We start from the raw sequence: 13164 nt of genomic DNA, 5'->3' as shown, positions 1-13164 counted from the left end.
AAAAGGTAATTTTGTTAGAAGTTCCCCCCCCCCCCCCCCCCCCCCCCCCCCCCCCGATTAATCGTCAGAACAATCGATTACTAAAATAACGGTTTGCTGCAGCGCTGTATGAAAAGCTGATGACGTGTGATCTCCTGTTGCCAGTACCAGGAGGAGATCGATTCTCTTAACCAGGTTGCACGACATCGACCTCGCTCCAGTCTAGTCCTGGGAATCCAGCAGGAAAACCGTCAGATCAGGGAACTCCAACAGGAAAACAAAGGTAAAACACTTCTGGATTCACGCTCATTCGGTGTCCTCAGCCTCATTCTATAAGAAACAGGACCAAGCTTGTGTCCTCTCCTCCTGCAGAGCTCCGAACATCGTTGGAGGAGCACCAGTCCGCACTGGAGCTCATCATGACCAAGTACAGGGAGCAGGTGTTCAGGCTTCTCATGGCCAGCAAGAGGGAGGACCCTGCCATCGTCACGCAGCTGAAAGAGCAGCACACCACAGTCAGCACATCTGCTTAAAGCTGATCCGCTGATGAGAAACATGCGTAAAAAATGTATGGAACTTGAATGTCCTTCTGCTCTTTCCAGGAAATGCAGGCGCACATAGACAAAATAAACGAGATGGCCTCGGTGATGAGGAAGGCGATAGAGGTGGACGAAGGCCGGGTTTGTGAAGACGAGGAGAGGATTAAACAGCTAGAGGTAACGCTGGACAACTTTCAGAAATTCTTAGTTTTACAAGTATTTTATACCAGAGTGACTCCTTAAAAAGGCATGTTTCTAAAATTATAGCCTTAAAATGTCTTAAATTAATTTTCAAAAATGTAAATATGCTAATCACAGATCTTAAATGTTGTTCCAATGCCGTTCAAACCTTAATGTAGTTTTTTTTTTTTTTTGCCAGACTTTTCAGTCAAGTGAAAGTTTGAGTCTCACACAGATGTTTTTATCACATTATGAGACTGGAGGCAGTTGGTAGCTACTTGCTAATATACCCTTGCTAGTTAGCATCTAGTTTTTTTGTGTTCATCATGAGAACAAGTGTATCGTCATTTGGCTGGAGGAAGTTAGTTTTTGCCACTGACTCCAATCATCCCCCAATTATCCACTATGTTTATAGGTTTTTTGTATCTTAAATTTTTATTCAAGATGGCATTAAAAAAAAATCTTAAAATGTCTTAAATTTGCTGAAAGCTGCAGCTACCCATAATACCCAGAGGGAGCAGAACCAGGTTCAGGGTTCACTGACTGCAGTCTTCTAAAAGACAGATTTGCAGATTCTGATTTTGAACAATACCATTTTTATTTCACTTAAGAAGTCGCTAAATATAGCAGTAAAGTTGCTAAGTTTGCAACAGTGGGGTGACCGTTGTTGGCTGCGCACATGTCAGTCGACAACAGTTGATATCAGTCTCGCATGTAAATATCCAATCGCTGTTCTTCCAAAATCAAGAGAATCTGAATAATAGTTTATTTCACAGTTAACACAAATACAAAATAAGTAACATATTGTTCCCAAAGAGATCAACACTTGTAATAAATAATTACCTAATAAACACATGTATGTATGATTTTTGATGATTAATTGGTGCACGTCTACACCAGATGGTTCAACCTAAGTTACCAGATTTCTGTTTGTTTCTGTTGGACTGGGCCGTATGTTCTGCTTTCTGTCAGACAATACTGAATGAAAATGTACATTCAGGAAGTCATGACCTTAAGCTGAGGTCATGAGATCAATAATCCAAAGCACACCAGCAGGTTTATCTCTAAGTGGCACAAAAGAATAAAAGATGATTTTCTTATGGTTTAATCCAGTCACACAGGATGATTTTCAAACACAAAAAGCATTTTTAAGGTCATACCACACCATGTTAGTAAGGTTTAACTCCAGTCTTTGATTAGACCATTACTAGTTCTCACACACAGCCGACTGTGTTTGTGTGTTCCAGCTGGAGAACAGCGGACTCCGAGAGCTGCTGGGAATCAGTCGTGAGGCTTTCCTCGTCCTAAAGAGAGAAGAGGCCTCCGAGAACACATCGCTGTCTCCGCTGCTGACCAGCGCCGACGTCAGCCTGCGGAAGAGCTAGAGCCCCGCCCCTTTACAGGCCGCCGCTGCCGTTCCACCCACAGACTCCTCAAGGCGAAGCCTCCTGCCGCATGTCGCCATCGGAGCCCCGTCTCTGTCTGCTGTCGCTGTAATGTTTTGCTTTCTTGTGTCAGTGTGGAGCCTGCGTCGTTTTAAAGTATGAATGAGTGACAGAATTATATAAATAAATCCACAGTGGTCAAACCGTGTGAGGCCATGTTGATTTAATGTAACATCTAAACAATCGTAGCACGTATTCCCATGTTTCTGCCTCTGTTTTGGTTTCGGTGGTTGTGTGTGTATTCGCAACTTCTTACTTTCACAACTCCTTGTTATTGTTGTCAACGGATTTAAGGACAGGAAGCGAAACTTTGTCTGCTCAAAACACTGCCCTGAGTAGGAGCAGAAGTTCTCAGGTTCTTTTATTTATGGGGGGAAAAAATAATAATAAAACTACAGTGTAAATATCAGCCTTTTACAGTTACAAAATAAATTAGCTTAAAAATAAGATGAGTTACTTGAAATATGTTCATTTACAGTGCTTTGCATTGTTTGTTTTACAAATAAAAATCTGAGAAGTGTGGTGTGAATTTACTCTGATACCTCCAAATGAAATTTGGTGCGTCTGCCTGCTTTCAAAATGTTGAATGGTCTGGTCAAAGTTCAAGAGAGAATATGAGACTTGGCTTGAACCTGTGTCATTTAAAGAAAAAAATCTACTTTTTATGTAACCCAAGTTCATACAAGTTATAAAAATATCTAATGACTTTTGTCATTTAAAATGGCAAAAAAAAATTAAATAACAATAGTTTTAGAAAGGGGTACAAATTTAGAAATATATACCAAAATGTACTGTCCTCACATATTAATTATTTTAGGACTTTTCCCACTTGCGTTCTATTAGTTGTTTTTGTCATTGTTTAATTATTTGATCTATTTGTAAAAAAAAAAAAGAAAGAAAAAGAAACAGGCATTTAATATTGAAGTTCACGTTACTCTCGAAGTATCGCGGGATTAGGAGCGAGATTTCCAAGCCAAAACGAGCCTGTTGTTGAACCAGCACAGCGGTAGGGAGCGGAGAGAGGGAAACAAGTCGCGGTTTGTTGCAGGGAGCATACCTCAGCTGTCCACTATGTCACTATCGCGGTTGGTGAGACGAAAACACGGACGAGTTCGCGGTTTCCGGTGATTTTTCAACCACCGGCAGGTTGAAGAGGTTTTTATTTTTGTCGGGTAGATAAACCGGAGGGAAATGTCTCACTGGATGTGGGGTCCGCTGCTGCTCTTCTTCGCATGTGAAGTACAAACTCAAGTGGAAAGTGAGTACAGTCACGGCTACGGCGTGTTAGTGTGTACTTTCCTCTTTTTTTTTAAAGAATAAATCTTTTCACAAATCATTTTATCTGTATAAATCTGCTGAATTCATTGCGGTTTTTCCTGTTAAGCTAGCAGGACAAGTATTTCCGCTCGTGCAGAAAAGCAGCTGTAGATTAGCTAGCTAAAAAACGACATTTTAGTCCACTAACCTCACTATAAGAAATGGGTCGATAAAAAGTTAATTATAAAAGTTGCACGTGCCTGATGTCTGGAATAAAACTAAAGGAAAATCAGTAAAATGCAGCAAACCACAGTCTATCTGGGTAAAGTAGTTTTAAGATCATATAATTGCACTTATAAGGAATTTAGAGGCAACAGCAGGTGAAAACAGTAGATTTTACTTTGTTCAACTAGATATTTTACGTAATGAATTTTTTAAAAGTCAAGTTAGTCGATCATATAGAAAGAGATGTTGGCATTGAGATTTGGTTTCTTCAGCTCATTCCTTCCAGTCAGGCTGAGGAATGAAAACATCCATAGTTAACCAATTATTCTTGCTGATTTGTGGGAGAAAAACATCTTGGGAGGCAATGGAAGCAGATGATCAGATGATGCACTTAATTAATCTTGGCATATCTGAGGCTTGGCCTGACAAAAAATATATTTGTACTCATTATCAAAGAAAGTCTTCCATCAAATCTTGTCTATTAGCAACAGTGGAGATGAAGAGAGCATTCAGACTGAACGGATTTTTGATTTTCTTGGAAACTGTTGGAGATCAACGACTGTCAAAGAGAAGAAATGTGAACATCTTGTAGCGCATGACGGCTTGAATTTCTTTGAGATGGAAAGTAATTTTGAATTAAAAACAATTGTCCAATCCCAATCAATGGTCATTTGTAGTAAAAAAAAAAACATTTCAAGCATAGAAAAGCAAACAAAACAACAATAATTAAAATGGATTATGAAGTATTGATCATCAAAATGGCAATGAAAAACAGTAATCCTCTCAGAAAAGGAAAACAGGCCAAAGTGTCAGGTAGTTCATGCTAACAGCTCATACCATGTGTCAAAGTTTTGCAGTGTTACTGCGCTCATTTTAATTTATCATTTTATTAATTGATTTATTAATAATTGTGACAGGCTTACTGTTGAGCCCTTCAAAAACACTTCCGTAATCCAAGCGGGAAATTAATTGTTAACTCGTACTGTTCACGTTGTTGACGCTAACGGTCCTTGCCAAGAGCCATCTCCTCTAGCAGCCTGTGTCGTAGCGCAGCAGTAGAAGACTCTGACTGAAGATTGTGATTCCTGGGCGTCCATGTGACCGTCTGTGTCGTGTTGTGTCCTCAGACCACGTGACCTTCCTGCCGGGGGCGTTCCAGAATGTGAACGTCTCTCTGAACGAGACGGTGGAGGCCGTGGTGACCCGGATCCCTCCGGACGTGGCCTTCATCACGCTGCAGTTCCACACGCTGCACCGCAACGCCACGCTCTCCTACACCAGGGTGAGAGGAACAGGGATTACTTACTTTCATGCATCCGCTGACTGAAGTAAATTACATTTAGTAAAACCCGAGGAAATGGGATTTACTTACCAGATAAATGATGGACTGTTTGTGGCAGTCCTGTGATTTCAGGTGTAGATTCAGGGAACCAGGCGAGTTAAATCAGCAAAACAAGTGCGTTTTTAATTTCTCCTGCTAATACTTGGGGTCACGCAGTGCGCTAAAACCGTTCTGCCGCCATGGAATGAATGAATGAGGCTTTGTGAGGCGGGTCGGCTGACCCCCTGAGAGAAGTCCCAGTCAGCTGATGTACAGTCCTCAGGTCATGAGCAGCAGACGCAGCGTCTTCCAGGAGATGGAGGGGGGTAATCAATCTTCTGGATGGGATCCCAGGAGTCTCGGAGGGAAAAAGAAAAATCTCCCTGCGGGGTCAAGGTGGCAGGTCGGGAAATGTTCTGATTATTCTGGAAGAAAACAAATCTGTGATTAATTGCCTGCTTCAGACAGCAGAGAGGAAAACGACTCCAAGTCTGCTAAACTGGTCCAAATAAAAGGGGAAGCAGAGTTTTTCAGCAACAAGACAAAGTCATTCTAAAGATTTTAACTTCTTGTTTATTATATCTTTAATTAGTTCCCCTTTTTTTTCCTTGCTTTGATTGATTACTTTAGTGATTTTTTTTTTTTTTGGTTGTATCTACACCATTCACGATAACAAATATTGCTGGACAACTTATAATTTTAAAGTAATGGCATAAAAATGCAAGAACACATTCTCAAAGACCAACAAACTTAAAATTCTAATGAATATAGTGGGACACAGTTAAAATATCCAAAATAAATAAAGAAAACAGAAACAACAAATGAAATTAATCTTGATGTTTTCTATGCAAAATTGTTCTTCAAAGAAAGCTCTAATTGAGACCCAAGCACCAGACTGAAGACTTTAGTCATCCAGTTTTTGGAAATGGAGAAGAACAATAAATCATGCAAATGGAAATGATGAATCTCAAAAATCGTCTCTGAATCGAATCGTGACCATGAAAATTGGAATCAAATCCATTAACATGGAGAGCAATCTGAAGGCGACACATAAAACTTGATCAGTTCTGGATTATTGAGTATTTCCTATAAAGGGAGCCTCTGCGCTGGATCCGCAGTAGGCTGTGGTTGGTGCTGGAGTTACAATGAAGCTGTGAAGGAAAGGAACAACAAGAAGCCGGTTTTTGTTGAGTTGCAGTTAAATGTTGACTGGTTTCTTTGTGGTCTGACAACACAGAGCCAGACTAGTCCCCAGTTACTGCTCTGGTAAAAATTGCGGTTTAAAAATCTCCTGATTGGGATACAGTTGTGATGGAAAAATCTTTCTGTAGGCTAAATAACTACCCTTTAATTAAAGTTATATTATTTTGATTAATGAAGAAATAACCAACCCTCTTCAGTGTGGAAGTTTAAAGAAAAGTCAAACTCATTTGTTTTCAGTGTCAACAAGATGGGGTTTTTTTTTTATGTTTGTTTTTTTTTTTTTTAATGCAGAGTTTGTTGTTTAATACAAACTCTGGTCCATAACTTTAAATTTATCTTCAGCCTAACTGCTACTAACTCTGCTTTTTTCTTTAACAAGACTGATTAGTGCGTCTGAATAGAATGGATAAACGACTGAGCTGGACGTCTGTGTTCCAGATCCCAGATGAGGGTCTCTCCCTAACGGCCGTGGACTCCGGCCTCCTCTCGGCTCTGCAGCCGGCCCAAACCCTGCTCTCCTTGTTTCTGTCTTCTCCTGAAGAGGAACCCGTCTCTGGGACCGGAGTCTTCCTCTCTTACTCAAGCACTGGTAAGGAGAGCAGGAAGTTGCGCTCTCTCAGTCACAAAACGCGTTTCTGCAAAAGATTTGACCACAAACTGAGAAGCAAACTCTTTATTTGGTTATATTTTCCAGCGCCGGTCCCTGGAGCCTGCAACCTGGAGTCCAGCCTGGACGTGGATCCCAACGTCTACATCAGCTACAACCTGTATGAGACCACCGTCCGCTTCGGCCCCGCTAATTTAGGATATGAGAGGTGAGGCGGAGAGAGTTTGCTTCACTTCCTGTTTATCCACTCTGGTTGCAGGCTTCAATAACTCTGCAAACACACAAAGCAGATCTGTTTTTTTTCTTGTTTTTTTTTTCATGAAGATTTCGGAGTATTAAACCTTGATGACTAATTACTAGGAAACATTTCCAATGGTTTGTGGACTGTAACGCTGCATTAGATCGAAACACTGGTTTTTCTTTTTTTTTCTGTCAACTTGCCATGTCACTGAGGTTTAGCAAGCAGCTACTTTAGAAACTACTTATCTGATTTGTTTTTAGAGAAAACAGGAAGTCAGTTTCAATTTAGATCAACATCTACACTGCAAAAAACACAAAATCTTACTAAGTGTTTTTTGGTTGAGTTTCTACTTCAAAAGTACAATTGAAATAAGAGAAAGCTAACTTAAAAGTAACTTTTCTGCAAGAAATAGGAGCTTGTTTTAAATGAATAATTCCTTAGTTCCACTAGAACTATTTCACTAATAACATGAGGAAAATTTCTTGCTATGAAGTAAATAATCTACGAGTGGAACTAGTGCTTTATTTATTAATATGAAGGAAATAGTTACCTAAAACAAGCTCTTATATATTGTTGAAAAGTTACTTGTAAGTTAGTTTCCTCTTTCTTCAAGTGTGCTAAGATATTTGCACTACAAACTAGACCAAGAGCACTTGGTAAGATTTCTGGTTTTGCATCATAACTCATCACAAAGAATTAAAAAGCTGCAATTTTAACTCAGAAATGTTGTAAAACCGCCACATGTTGGTGGCAGGAACTCGTTTTGCTGTCGGTTTGTGACTTTCAGACATCCTACTGGTGCAGGAACGAAAGTAGAGCAGACTGATGCCTGCCAGCTGTTTATCAGCGCTCGCATCACGTTTGTGTCCCGCACTGACGAATGAAGTGAAAAGGCTCCAGTCAGTGTCTGTTTTGTCTGCACATGATGCACCAAAAACAATTAAACAGCACTGTTTACTGTGGGTAATGAGATTCACAATCATTTTCATGTGACAAAGATGTAAGGAAACTTTACTGTTTGCATATGAGGCAGCAGTCAGATCAAAATCAGTCACTGAGGTTTTTTAGAGTTTACATTTCTGGGCCAAACGTGGCCGTGGTCGGCCTCGGGCTTCTCTAGTACGTTTAATTAGCTCAGAGGAAGCCAAACAAAACTGCACGATGTAAAGTTGTGTTAATTTGCTTATTAGTCTAAATTAAAGGTGCAGAAGAAAATCTGTTCTGTAGAGAATCTGCCATCAGAGAAGCATTTGTATTTTTAATAATTCTGTGATATTTTTTATTTTTATTTTAGGTAGATATAAGCTCTCATGTGTCCTCTCTGTTTTCTTTTTTCCTTTGTCAGAGGCCAAAGCCCTGCAGCCTGTGACACGTCGACAGCAAGCAACACACGCTGGCGCCTGGAGTACGATGTCTACCAGTACTTCCTGCCCGAGAGCGACCTATCAGAGAGCAGCCTGTTCAGCGGCCTCCAGGCCGTCGCCAACACCCGAGGCATGGCGGCGAGCGGCAGACTGGTGAGAACCAAAATGTGACGAGTAAACTATACGTTTAGCGACGCATCGACAAACAATCAGCCTGTTTCCTGTAAGGTGGTGACGCTGAAGTCGACGGATAAGACGGCCATGGCGTTCAGCTCCATCCCCGGTCAGGGGGTCATCTACTCCGTCATCGTCAGAGACCCCATATTGAACACCTCCGCCTCCTACGTTCCCGCCCACACCTACGCCTGCAGCTTCACCTCCACTCTGGACGGCTGTCAGACGCTCGGTTAGCATCTGTCTTAGCCACTGATTTAAAATTAGTGTTTTAAAGAGTTTATTTTAAGTTAGGTGTGAATGTGTTGCAGGAAAAATATCGACAAAAATCTTCTTCACCATAGCTGGCTTGGCAGGCTTGTTCGTCTGCTTCTTTGGCCATCGATTCTTCAAATGTGGTGAGTCGACACACAAACAGATGTATTCTTATCTTTTGGTGATGTTGAACCTGCTTTGTGATACTTAAAATGGAATTCCCTCGATGAAACTCTAATTTGGAGATCTAACAAATGGGCACCCTAACCAGGGATTTACGAGCGTTCTGCTGAGTCTACTGATTACATCTAAAATTCAAACTGCATTTTTGCAGAATTTGCAAACTTCCAGTTCTGGCCAGCATTATTACTCTGAAGACCTTATTCAGGGTTTGTACAGATGCTTGAAATCCTTCAAAATGCCTTCATTTCAATTAGGCCTCTTTAAGGTTTGGAAAGTTCTTGATTTCTGCAGAAAGTCCTTCAAATTGCTTGGTATTCAAACTGAGCAGTTTTGTAATAAATTGCAATCAGACGTTTGATTAAAACCCCACATTTAGAAAACATTTACAGTTGAAACCAGATTTTTACGTACACGTAATTAAAGACATGCACATTTTTTTTCTCACATTTAAGTTAGATTAAGTAAGTTTATCTTTAGGTTAGTTAGAATTACCAGTAATTTTATGTGACGTGAAATAATAGTTTAGTTTGCCATGCCATGCTGTAGAATGTTGAATACTGCCACAAGACTTTGTTAATAACAGTAATAAATGATGTCATGTGGTAGGGATTGAAAATGCTTGACAAGTGCTTGAATTTTACTGTGTAAAGTGTACGAACCCTGCTTATCTTAGCAGGCAGTGAAGGAGTTGCACAAAACACAGAAGTGAATGGAAGCAGCTAGAAGTCTTACTTCTCAGTCTATAGCTTGTTTTTCTGGTTTAGGAGTTAATTCTCAAGATGCTTCATGCCTCTACATCACATCCACCTAATGCTACAAAGTGAATGGAAAGGGAGTGTGAACACAGATGTTTTGTATCAACAGAGGGCTCACGCTTATAAAAAACCACTATAAAATGAGCCTTTTTTTAAACTGAGAAACAATATGCTAACAAACAACATCGTTGGTTTCACATGCTACATCACCATTTATGTATGTTTAAGAAACATGTTTTAAAATAACTTACAAGCTATGAAAAACAATAGAAAGGCATGAAAATATGACACTTTAGGAAGCCAACAGAGCCAATGTGAGTCAATCTACTTCCTGTTTGGGTTAATTTGTACTTCTCTCTTCCTGCGGTTCAGAGCTGTTCTGCATGGGATTCAGCTTTGCTGCGTTTTTCTTCTTCATCCTCATCACAAGGACCACGCAGCTGGACTATGACAGTAAGACCCTCCTCCCAACTTCCTGACCCATTCACACAGTGTCAACAAGTTGGGATTTACTTATTTAAAAAAAAAAACAATTTCTCCACTCCCAGTCCGGCTGACCGTGTCCGCTGTGGTGGGCGTGGTGGGCGGCGTTGTCCTGGTGATGAGCTGGTGGCGCTTTGGCTCCGTCATGGCCTGCGTGGTCGTGGTCGGCCTGATGCTGGGCTTCCTCGTCGCTGCCGTCGTCCTCTTCACCCCGCTGGGTACAATCCCCCCCTCTCTCTCCGTTACAGCGCAGCCGTTCCTTGTTGCTGTTTTTTCTCGTCTTGTTTTGATTTTTAAATCTGTGCGTTGCCGTTTGAACACAGGAGACCTCGACGTGTTCAGGAACTCGGACGTGGTTTTCTGGGTGACGTTCTGCTGCATCATGGTCACACTTCCGCTTTTCTTTGTGCGGTGGCCCAGAGAGGTAACATATTTCACACTCTGGTTATCTGGCAGCACCTTGGTCTGGTGAGCGTTGCCTAGTTACCACAGATAGTGCAGCAAAACACCAGCCTTTCATTCACTTTTCCTGTGGCAGATGGAGAAGGCATGTGTTTTATAAATAAAAACGTGTGCTAATTATGCTAGATTATTTTTAGGAGTATCAGAGTGAAGGGGGATTTGTAAAAATGTAAGCCACACTTTTCAGATTTTATTTCTGCAATGGAAGATGCTGTGGGAGAACTCGTCAGAGCTATTAGGGAAGATGAGTTTAAATAAGTATGGGCATTGGTTTATTAAATAAACATGAAGGCCAACATTTTTTTATTTTTATATGAAGCAACACATTATGAAAGTTATAGGGTGTGAATACTTTTGCAAGACAATGTATGCCTTTACTAATAACTTTATTAGTTTAGTGGATCAAAGTGGATGTATTGTTTTGTTTGTAGCTGTAAGCTACTGAACAAGTTGGTGCCATGCTGCCACCTGCTGGTAATTATGGTGCTACTGCAAGACGATGGAAAAAGGATGAGATTATCAGAATGCACCGCTGGTGCCCCCTGGTGGGCAAGTAATCCATGGTCATTTGGAAAAACTGAATGTTTATGAAGTTTAGTTTTGTAGCTTGTAAGTTAGATGCTTCTAGTTTCTGTTTATCAGTGAAGGCAACATGAGTGCAAATCGTAGCTTATTCTTCTCCCACCCAGATAAAGATGCACAGAGGGTCAGAGTGGGTCACCAACCTAACTAGATGTAAAAATGGCCACCATGTTTGAGCTTCTCCTCACTTCCTGTTTGCTCCAGGGAAACATCGTGACGTGCGGCGTCGTCGGGGCCTACGCCGTGGTGCTGGCCGTCAACGCCTACATCTACACCAGCCTCTCCTACATCACGCTCAACATCCTGAAGCGATTCCTCAACAACAACTTCAGCGCCGCCTTCACGGACACACCGTTCCAAATCATCGGTGAGTTTTCATCGACTTGTTTCGGCACGAGCCGTGATCGGATTTTAACCGCCGCGCTGTGTTCTCCTGCAGACTACGCCATGATCACGGTGTGGGTGGTGCTGGGCGTGTGCGGCGTGGTGCTGCAGCTGTACCGCGAGCGCTCGCGGCCCTTCTTCCCGCCCAGCCCGTACCTCATGTGGCTGCAGGAGCGCGAGCGCCGCAAGACCAACGTGCTGGACCCGAGCCACCACGTGCCCTCGCTGCCCGGGCGCCTGGTGGAGCGGGTGCGGCAGCTCATCGGGCGGAGGGAGCCGGCGGGCGAGCACACACCGCTGCTGCTGTGACAGACTGCCACCTGCTGGCAGTTTTGCAAAGTCGCGGCGCAGACGGACAGGAAATGATTCGATTACTTTTAACACTGACGATACGAGACTGAAGATCTGCAGAAAGACCAAAAATCCTTCAACCACTACCTTTTTACTCAGCTCTTTTTTTTAAAGCAACACAGATTTTTACCTGTACAATGAAACATGGGAGCCGCCATCTTTCTTTCCTTTACTTCCTTTCAGGATCCAGAACTGTGGAGGCTTTCAAATGCTTCCTGCAATCAAGACTAAACATATAAGCAGGTTCTCCATCTGCAGACTTCTTCATATTTTGCACACTGGATTATATTAAATTATATGATGTTATATTGTTTAGTGCTGTGATGCTGTGTTTGAAACTTTACAGATTTGTTTTTGTTCATTTAAATGTTTTAATATCAGACAAAGGTAACCTGAATCAACAATAAGTGCTTCTCAGATCATGACTACATTTATTTGCGGAAAAAAGATTATCCGAACCCAGCTGGCCCACAGCATCTCGTTCGCCAAGACTTTGACCATCAAAACATTACATTTTTTTCCCCTTTTGGAGTAACTTTGACAGGTCAGTCACCTCAGAACGCTTTCCTCCTTCTTTCTCTCCAGACTGAAGGATGTTATCTGGTCCTGATTGTTTCTGTCCTACTTCATGTTGCTAAGCAGGTTCTAATTAAGTTCATATTCAACAAATCTAAAAAAATTATTCATTAGGTTGTTGTGCATTTCCCCAGGTTATCTTTGTCTGATATTTGATCTGAGATGTGCGAATGTGACAACAGTTCATCGCAGCACCTGGTTGCCATGGCGTTTCTCAGGGGTTTTTACACAGCTTTTCGACTGAGTACTGATGATCAGATTTCTGAAGCAATTGAATATTTTTTGTTCAGACAAGCCAACATGTTTGTAAGATTAACCCATTTGAATTTTAATGTATTGATATTTAATAAAATACCTTCAGTGTTTTTTGAACAGATTCTACTGTGATGTGATTTAACTGCACTGCCTAATAATACAGGAGTCGATACCAATTGTGGCTGTTAGTCGCTCACTTTGTTCTGTTCCCTTACTCATGAAAGTGCCTTCAGTTTTTAATAAATGGGTGTTTTCCCTTCAAGGTTCACTTTTAAACTTTACCCAAGAACATTTTACAAAAAAAATATTTCATCCTTTGCTTTCTAGTACTTAAACTCAATGC

General features: G+C 41.4%; 2 protein-coding genes across 2 annotated transcripts in view; both read left to right on the top strand.

Moving 5' to 3' along the window:
* fgfr1op2 (FGFR1 oncogene partner 2) overlaps window positions 1-2662 on the top strand; it is a 7787-nt gene extending 5125 nt beyond the window's left edge. Inside the window, exons 3-6 of the mRNA XM_015030552.1 lie at window positions 145-262; window positions 352-494; window positions 582-695; window positions 1946-2662. Of these exons, the coding sequence (XP_014886038.1) occupies window positions 145-262; window positions 352-494; window positions 582-695; window positions 1946-2083 (513 nt within the window). The 3' untranslated portion in view covers window positions 2084-2662. The remainder of the gene's footprint in view (window positions 1-144; window positions 263-351; window positions 495-581; window positions 696-1945) is intronic.
* A 451-nt stretch (window positions 2663-3113) lies between these two features.
* tm7sf3 (transmembrane 7 superfamily member 3) lies at window positions 3114-12938 on the top strand. The gene is made up of 12 exons (XM_015030551.1): window positions 3114-3401; window positions 4753-4907; window positions 6588-6738; window positions 6844-6964; window positions 8343-8514; window positions 8590-8767; window positions 8847-8933; window positions 10101-10181; window positions 10277-10429; window positions 10535-10635; window positions 11460-11622; window positions 11695-12938. Exons 1-12 carry the CDS (start codon window positions 3335-3337, stop codon window positions 11946-11948), a joined length of 1683 nt encoding a protein of 560 aa, XP_014886037.1. The 5' UTR covers window positions 3114-3334; the 3' UTR covers window positions 11949-12938.
* The last annotated feature ends 226 nt before the right edge of the window (window positions 12939-13164 follow it).

This window comes from Poecilia latipinna, unplaced genomic scaffold, assembly GCF_001443285.1.
Source record: "Poecilia latipinna isolate Pla-1442-1.1 unplaced genomic scaffold, P_latipinna-1.0 Scaffold186, whole genome shotgun sequence".
Lineage (NCBI taxonomy): Eukaryota > Metazoa > Chordata > Actinopteri > Cyprinodontiformes > Poeciliidae > Poecilia > Poecilia latipinna.
This window is presented reverse-complemented; position numbering and strand designations above follow the sequence as displayed.